The 9471-nt window shown below is 40.8% G+C and overlaps 1 protein-coding gene across 1 annotated transcript in view; it reads left to right on the top strand.

Moving 5' to 3' along the window:
- ARSJ (arylsulfatase family member J) overlaps window positions 1-5377 on the top strand; it is a 47696-nt gene extending 42319 nt beyond the window's left edge. The window contains exon 2 of the mRNA XM_009282620.1: window positions 3970-5377. Coding sequence (XP_009280895.1) covers window positions 3970-5377 — 1408 coding nt within the window. The remainder of the gene's footprint in view (window positions 1-3969) is intronic.
- The last annotated feature ends 4094 nt before the right edge of the window (window positions 5378-9471 follow it).

Here is a 9471-nt window from a genome sequence, read left to right as displayed (position 1 = left end):
TGCTTTGTGTATTATTATTATTATTATTATTATCATATTATTATTATCATTTTATTTCAATTATTAAACTGTTTTTATCTCAACCCACGACTTTCTCACTTGTGCTCTTCCAATTCTCTCCCCCATCCCACCGGGTGGGGGGGAGTGAGCGAGCGGCTGCGTGGGGCTTAGTTGCCGACTGAGATTAAACCACGACAACATGTCACATAGATTTTACTTAGTTCTTGTTCTGCACGTTTCAAATTTCAGGTGTCTAATAGAGACAGCCATGATCTAGAAACTTGGGAGGGGTAGGGAGAAAGAGAGCATAGTACATGCGTATGAAGTATTCACAAGTCTTGAGCCCCTATACTTTATAGAATATTATCAGTCTATTACCTTTACGTAAATACTGTCCATAAAGGTCGAAGTCTAAAAACCTATGAAATTAGATTCTGTGGCCTGTCAGCATTTGCTTATATTTAACTGGTTACTCGTGTTGTAATTATCATGATGAATTCCAGACTATTGATGATCATAACTTGCTTTCTGCATTTGGGATTAAATTCAACCAATTTATTCTAAAGAATTAGCTAATCTTGCGGTAGAAAGCAATGAAATCTATAGAATGTATTTCACAGACATTTCATGGCAGTTAGTGAGCTTGTGAGTTTGTCTTCTAGAGAGCTCCCCAAAATCAGCATCTGCCTCTTATTTCCTTTCTGTTTTGCCTCGTTCAGTTTTTTCTTCTCTTGCACTGTCTAAAAACAGTTTCAAAACGGTAATGTTGAGACACTTTTCCTATTGCTATTAATGCCATTTACTTCCATCTAATCGCCGTCATTCGCTCGGATTACTTTGTTTTCCCATGAAAACATGCAAGTCCTTTGAAAACAAAATACTTTCACTGAAAAAGTAATATCGGCACATAATGGATCAATTAGGAAGGCATGTGGCACGGAAAAGTGAACAGATCTTGACCATTTTTGTAACAGCGAAGAATATTCTGATGATTAGAGGTTGATCTTTCTTCGAAACATTTCTACAGTTGAAATCATTTACTCAAAATTGGTTGTTTTGCAGACCGCTTTTTACATACCTGAACATACAAACGCGTATCTATTTGTATGTGTGCATATATGTCTATTCAGAAGCATAGCTCTGCCATAAATAGCATACACACACACACACATATGGGAAACACACCAAAGTCTCATGAAAAAAGGCAGCAGCAGAGAACTGAAGCAGGGCTGCCATATGCGCGTTGTAGCCAGCATATTGAATAACTTACTGAGGGGACTGCTGAAATAAGATGCATTGCTGTGTGCCAGATATTTTCCTAAGAAGAATATGTATATCTGATATTTTTTGGTTCGGTATTTGTCAGATTAACAGTGTAGGAATTTCATGCTTGGATATATAATCGAAACCCTAGCTGGGGAAATCTGCCTGTTGTTTATGAATTCTTTATGAGAATTAACTTTGTATGAATATCATACTTTCTGTGTAGGCTTTGTCAGGAGGCAAACTGGTTTGCAATGTGTTGCAAAATCTGCTGCCCGTTCCCTCCAGGCTCGGTTTCCGTGTCGAGGGGAAGGGTGGAAGGATCTCTATTACAACAACATCGCTTCAGAGAAAATTCTGACTTCCAGCAAAATGAGCTTATCAGGAGAGAAACTGTCCAGCTGGGATGGGGGTTTGATCTCAAGATACAGGAGGCTGTCGAGGTTTAAGAAAACACAAAGCTGTTTACTAAAATAGCAGGGTGGGGGCAAGGACTTTTTCAGTTGGATCAAATAAGGGGAAGTTACTGAAAGAGTTTACCAAGGCGGAGGAAAGAGAAGGGGAAGGGAATGAAACGTCTTGTGAACGTAGTTCCCTGAGGACTCTCAAAGATGGAGTGAACTGAAGTGTGGGGCACTGCCGTTAGTCAGCGTGGTTTCCTTACTGTAGTTGACCTGTTTTGAAAGGAGAAGGATATTACACTCGAATCATAGGAAAGGTGTGGGTATTTGTGTGCGCATGACATTTCTTTTAGAGAAGCAAAGCGTAGCTCCCAGAAACCCGTAATTTTGAGAGTATGCTTTAACTCCTGCGCTACCTCCTGTGTCAGCACCAGCTTGCGAGTTTGGGGACAATTGGGTGGCAGGGCTCCAGATCCACAAAGCGGTAACAGAAACAATGCTCTGAAAAAGTGCCAGAGAGACAAAGAAAAGCAGCAGCGCTGCAGTGTACCGAGTGCAGGCTAGCTTAAAGCGGAGGAGTGCAACACCCAAAGCTTCTGCAATAAATTAGTTAGACTAGAGCTTCTGGTTCTGTGGAAATAAGTTCAAGAATAAAATGGGAGTTACACAATTATTACAGATTGGCAGGCATTAAAGACATCTGTGGTGCCTTCTAAGATCTTGGCCAGGAAGACATCATATATAAAAGCAGACTTTATGTTATTTATGGACAGGCAGAGCCTAATGTTTTTAATTTTCTAGATAGCTCAGGAGGCCAATCAGATTGGCAATACTGGCAGAATGTGTCAGGAAGTCCCAACTCCTACTACCATAAATTAATAAAAAAGTGGTTTGGGGGAAGATTCACAGCATTGGTGGACCTAGCTGTTCTATTCATGACTGAGAATTTAATCTGTTCTCACACTCAGGGAGAAGCTGTCTCTGGTTTACAGTGTGCTGTTACATTTTATTTTTTAGTGTCAGACTGATATAAACAGATTTGTCCCTGATTTTTGATACTTACTACTGCCCACGCTGAATTCATTTTCTAATCATATGGAGGCCATATGTATTCTTTACACATAGACTGCACTGCACTGCAGAATTTATTATCCTGTCCTTTAAATACACTGCTGTTACGTGCTCAAGTCCAGCATATTTATATGCTGTAGATCTGTTTACCACTAGCAAATTGTAAGGCATTGTAAAAATTGTAGTTATCCACGTGATTTTCTATAATCCTTGTTAAATGGGGACACGTGAAAGCTTTCTGTGGAGGAAGAAAAAGCACCTCAAAATATCTGCGCTCCTGAATATATAGGTGTTTTGACTAGCTCAGTTCACGGAGGGAAACATTTCGTCGAACAGTGAGGCAAGGACAGAAAATGACTGCTGAACAAGAGATCCAGGGATGAAACTACCGCTTCCTTTTGAGTGATCGCTCGTGATCCTCTTTCACTGTAACTGCATATGCGTCCTTGAGTTTTGGCCAGGGTACCCGCTGTCCGCGCGTACTTTACGCCTCTTACTCGGGAGATAAATGCCGGAGCATGGGACTGTCGGTGTTCCGGGAGAGAGCAGAGCCAGGCCCCGTCGTGCGCGTGCTGACGGCTGACTCGGTTGTTATGATATCAGTAACATCTCTGCTAAGTCATAGCCCGTAGGTATATCGCGTGACGGATGACCAGAAATCGGACCGTCGGGCTTTCAGTGTCGCGCGTGCCGTGAGAGCTGGTCCCAAGTCAGCGCTGCAGGACTTGTTCGTGCTCAGGAAAAACAACGCGATCGTTCTGCTTTCTGGGGATTGCATTATCCAGAAGGGATACCGTAAAGGCCCGTGAGTTTGACTGCTAGCTTTAAAATAGTAATGCCCAAATAATGGTTCACAGGCAGCACATTGCCTCTGATATCCTTTGACATTGCTCACAGCTACAAGGAAATTAAAACATTAAAAACGAGGCCAGCAGGGAGAGAAGTGTGTGACGCTGCTGTGTCATGTTTCTTGTTCAGTATTGTTGCCCGCGGGCCAAAGGAGCTGGGGGAACCGCTCTTAAACACTTGTGAAGCGAAACAGATGCCGTTCTCCTGTTTCCGCAGATTTAATAGTGTGACCTCGTTAGCTTTTGACACACGCACTTCAAAATATTTCCAGAGAAAATTGCTGCATGCGTAGGAACATTTTCTGTTACAGTGTCCATGCGTAAGGGCCTGAGCGTTTCTCCCCCCCCGCCCCCCGGCCTGATGCCTGTCTCCTCCCTGCCTCCAGGTACCAGATACACACGGGCCTTCAGCACTCCATTATACGGCCAACCCAGCCCAACTGCTTACCTCTGGATAACGTCACGCTACCTCAGAAGCTGAAGGAGGTTGGGTATTCAACGCACATGGTTGGCAAATGGCACCTGGGCTTTTACCGCAGAGAATGCATGCCCACGCAGAGGGGATTTGACACTTTCTTCGGCTCGCTCTTAGGCAGCGGCGACTATTACACTCACTTCAAATGTGACAGCCCTGGGATATGCGGCTATGACCTGTACGAGAACGACAACGCAGCTTGGGATCATGACAACGGCATCTACTCGACGCAGATGTACACACAAAAAGTACAACAAATCTTAGCTTCTCATAACCCCAGGAAACCTGTATTCTTATATATTGCTTACCAAGCTGTTCATTCGCCTCTTCAGGCACCAGGCAAGTATTTTGAACATTATCGATCGATCAATAACATCAACAGGCGAAGATACGCTGCGATGCTAGCTTGTTTGGATGAAGCCATAAACAACGTAACCCTTGCTTTAAAGAAGTACGGTTACTATGAGAATAGCATTATCATATATTCATCAGACAGGGGCGGGCGGCCAATGGCCGGAGGAAGTAACTGGCCTCTCCGAGGAAGCAAAGGGACCTATTGGGAAGGAGGTATCCGTGCTGTTGGGTTTGTCCATAGCCCCCTTCTGAAAAACAAAGGGTCTGTGTGTAAGGAGCTTGTGCACATCACGGACTGGTTCCCCACTTTGATCACGCTGGCAGAAGGGCAGATCGATGAAGATATCCAGCTGGATGGCTATGATATATGGGAAACCATTAGCGAAGGCAGACGTTCTCCACGGGTAGACATCTTACACAACATTGACCCGATTTACACCAAAGCCAAAAATGGGTCCTGGGCAGCTGGCTACGGGATCTGGAACACTGCGATTCAGTCTGCCATCAGAGTGAATCACTGGAAACTACTGACGGGAAATCCAGGATATAGCGACTGGGTACCTCCGCAGGCCTTCAGTAACGCGGGCCCCAACCGCTGGCACAACGAACGCGTGTCTTGGTCAGCTGGCAAAACAGTGTGGCTTTTCAACATAACCGCTGATCCGTACGAACGAGTGGACCTCTCTGCGAGGTATCCAGATGTAGTGAAGCAGTTGCTGCGGAGGCTTTCACAGTTCAATAAGACTGCGGTTCCTGTTCGATACCCACCTAAGGACCCTCGGAGTAACCCGAAGCTGAATGGAGGAGTATGGGGACCGTGGTTTAAGGAGGATGAAAAGAAGAAGAAATCGGATAAAAGTAAAGGTGCGAATAAGCAAAAGAAGAACAAGAACAAGAACAAGAAAAAAGCAAATCGGAAAAAAGGGCAATCATTACATTGCCGTTCACGTCTTGCTGGTGGATAGGCTCTAAGCACGCTCTTTTGCCAAGTCTAAGCCAGCTTGGCCCAGCTTTCTTGAACTTCTGACAGAACATACTAGAAATGCTAGCTCTGCACTACGGATGAAAGTTGTCATCTTTTAATTCTTTCTCTGATTTCACCAGCACAAGATATCTCAACACTCTGCCTTGAGTGTACGTAAACATCCACGTGACAAACTTTCTCCTCTACAGGATGAATGGTGCTCACCCATCACAGCCACATTCCAGATAACAACGGCGATAACACCTAATTTCAGTAAACTCCTTTTTGATGGACAAACGGTGGTTCCTTGCCTAAATTAGTCGGGATATGTGGAGAGTATGGAGATGTTAATGGCAGATGTTCTCAAACTGAGAGATAAGTCAGAGAGAGAAAGGAAAAACAAAACTTGAGAACCTCTGTGGGTCAGAAAGTGTTAGTCGCCAACCTATGACATCTTTCGATGCAGCACAGCAAAAACACGAAGCCATCAGAGTAACTTTTTAGAGGTGCTGGGGAGGGGGGCATGACAGGAGGAAAGCTGCTTTGAATTAGACTTTGTCTGTCTTACATAAATCAGAAGTATTTTTAAGATTTCCTAGATGTGCTAAGCTCCCCCCATTTGTAGTAAAACCAGAAGGTTGTTGTTCAACACACATGAACAGCTAGCACGCACCATGTATAATTTATTATAGGCATAGACAAAAACACATCACCAAAGTGAATGTAATATTTAAACACTTTAAGATAACTATACAACAATATGTAAAAGACATAATTTATTTTACAGCACAACACTTATTTCTCTTCCATTAAAACTTCAATTACTGGGTGATGCAAGGTACCCCTTTGGGTGCTAGGGTTGCTTGGGGTTTTTTCCCTTTGATTTTTAATTTTATTTCCACCCTATCAGTCAGAGTTTTATTTAACAGATCCACATCCTCAGAGTACTGTAAAACAAGAAAATGCTGTATACACTGCTAGGATGAGAAAGGAGAATGATTCAGGTGCATCATTTCATTATGTATTTGCCTCCAATTATTTTGAATGTAACAAAGTGATTATTTAATGTAGTAGTCACGTGAATATTGTTCAGTTTCTGTACAGAAGCTAGGCCATCTTTATGTTTGGGGGGAAAATTCTACTTTAAACCTTTTATTTATGTATCTATTAAAATAGTTTATTTTTATGGCATTCATAAAAGTAGCCTGCCTCTTTTTTGCATCAATGATAGCAATTCTGTCCTTGTTTATTTTAAACGAACTCAGTAAGCTTTTTTTATTACTATTATTTTTGGTGCAGGGATGATTTAATGACATTTCGCTTCCGAAACAGAAATTCTTCTTCAATACGTACATAATTTGAGACGTGGATCAAACTTTGCCCTTTTCCAAGGTGTCTGCATGGATGATTAATGGCTGTACTGACTGCGTGTTCGTAGTGATCTGTGATAATTGACACAATACATATGCACATGTAAGTTTCAAGATTAATTATGTTAAGTAAAATTGATGTTAAACAGCTATAACATATTTTGGTAAAATTTAAAATAAGCATGCTTTTCAACTACACCTCACTTGACTCAGAAATCACATTGATATAAATGGATTACAGTTGAAAAATTAAACATTCGTAAAATCAGCGCACACTACAATCTGAATCATCTCCAACGCCCCCTGACCTTTTTTGAAAAGAAACTAACTGCAGACATATACTGCCAAAACCTAGTAAATCACATCTTTTCAGCTATAAAGCAGAATAAAGCTGTCATTAACGAAAACTTAGAAACCGGTTAGTCATATTTTAGAGTTACTTTTGTAATGAATATACTGGGGAGAAGATAGAAATGGACTGCTTGAATAGTTGCCTATAAAGAATAATTATAAAAGGATGATGTATTTCTGCATAAGTGTTTAATATTGTCACTGTTATTTTTTCATATTGTGTGGTCCTTAAGAGGACTAATTAATTTTCTTAGAAATCTGTCTAGTTTTACTTAAGATCCAGACTATTCAATGAGTAATCAGGAGCTCAAATGTTCTCTAATTTCTCACTTTTTTTTTTCCGATGTACCATTGATGTCCTTAACAGAAATAATAATAAGGTCTTGAGGTATTATGCTCCAAAATACGATGTATAAAATTCATGTCTTTGAGAAAATACATGTCTTTTTTGTCTTTGAGAAAAAGTGAGACTTTTTAAGTTAGTCTGGATCAGCTATCGATACACAGGTATATGTACAAATTGGACAAAGGTAGAAATGATGACTTTTTATGATGTGCCTTTTCTAGTTTGGGAAAGAATCTACATTTCAGTAATAAACATTAGGAGAGAAGTGAAGGAAGCAGGAGCTGATTTTGAAACATTATACTGTCCAGTTTACAACTTAACATATAAATCATGATGTTCATGTTTGAAAATGCCCCTGTGTTGCACACTGAGTTCAGCATTAGAAAGAAATAGTAACGTTTCTGACGTGCCAAGGTCATTTTAAAAAGGCCAAAATTAGATGTGTAAGCTAAACTATACATAAAGAAGGACTAAGATATTTCATTTCGGTGTAATAGAAACAAGGCACTGTAATAAAGTGTTATCCTCATAGAATCAATGATCACCCTTTTCCGTGAAAGGTTTATGGTTGCTTTTGCTCTTACTGGACTGAAGCAACCAGAGCGCATTATTCTCTGACAACATTTTGTTCTATAATTATTTATATCTGTTCTCTCTCAGGCAAAATGGGAGTCCTTGAAAGTAATCGGTGCAAAGCAGAACAGTGGATCAGTTCTTGCATGCCTGTATATTAAATAAATGTGCCACAAGAGTAAGTGTTTGTAGAGTACACTACGGGAGTACGTTTTCTACGGCTGCACTGGCTCTTAGTGAGGCGGATTCCCTTGAAATTGATACTCTGATCTGGTATAGGGCAAAAGTTGGATTTGGAGCGGGTTAGAAAATACCCACAATTTGGAAGCCTTCCTGAATCTTTTGCTGAAAAGATCCTGATGTGAAAATACCGTGTTGCAATTTTCCTGTCTACTCTCATGCAATACTTCTTCTTTCACTCCCACAATACAGCGGTCTCTAGTTTTTGGTGATACCGTGTAGCTCTCCAACCTGACTTTCTGTTTACAGAGTTGTAAGTAGTTCATACACTCTCACAGCAGGATTTCACAGGTTATTTATGTCTCAGAACGTGTTACGTGCCCAATCTCAGGGAAGGTACGATAGGTAAACACCACAAACAGTTCAAAAAAGCCTACTAGACTTACTGAAACCACAGTCCTACACTCCGAAGGAAAACCAACAGTCCTCCCGATTGCTGGGCAGACACAGCGAGGGAGTCATCGCTTCACTCAGGCTGATACATTTGTGCAAAGGCACTCTTGAAAACCAATTGATATTTGGCGTAAGTCAGTAACTGGTCTAAGGAATGAGCTTATGATGAAGTGAAATGGAGATTTTATTAATCTAAAGCACGTTTGCCCAGAATAGGGCAGGAAAAAAAAAGGGGGGGGGGGGGGGGAGGAAAGGCGGGGAGGATTTACTTATTACTTTTAAGTTGCCTCAAGCCTTCTATTCTCCACGTGCTATATGGGTAGAAGAAAAAGGCAGGTCTGATAGCGACTCTCTGATCTGGTCTTAGTGACATCCACACCTTTGGGAGGACCAGCCTGAGCAGGGAGACAATATTTCTTCCTTTTCCATGTGTTGTTGATAGCTGTGATCCTGGATCATCATTTCTACACCAAGGCAACCTGAAGAGTGAGAAGGATAACTGCAGGGAAGAGAGGAAGAAAGAAAAACTTGAGAAAGAAAAAAACCCAAACCAAACTAGAAGCAAGAAAGCCTTGCCTTGTGATCTGTGCTCCCTGAACATAGTATATCATGCTGAATTGCTTTTTAAAATCTTGTAAGTGTAAAAAATATTTGTGTTGTCCTTTTCAGGTTTTCTCAATTTTATTCTAAAGCTCTTTGAATTAATTTTCTAATGGTTAGATAATTTTATCATGTTAACTCTTTATTATTATTATTATTATTATTATTATTATTATTATTATTATTATTATTATTATTATTATTATTATTATTATTATTATT

The sequence above is a fragment of the Aptenodytes forsteri genome, unplaced genomic scaffold, assembly GCF_000699145.1.
Source record: "Aptenodytes forsteri isolate BGI_AS27 unplaced genomic scaffold, ASM69914v1 Scaffold326, whole genome shotgun sequence".
NCBI classification, from domain to species: Eukaryota; Metazoa; Chordata; class Aves; order Sphenisciformes; family Spheniscidae; genus Aptenodytes; species Aptenodytes forsteri.
The sequence above is the reverse complement of the archived record's forward strand: the minus strand, read 5'-3'. Positions and strand labels throughout refer to the sequence as shown.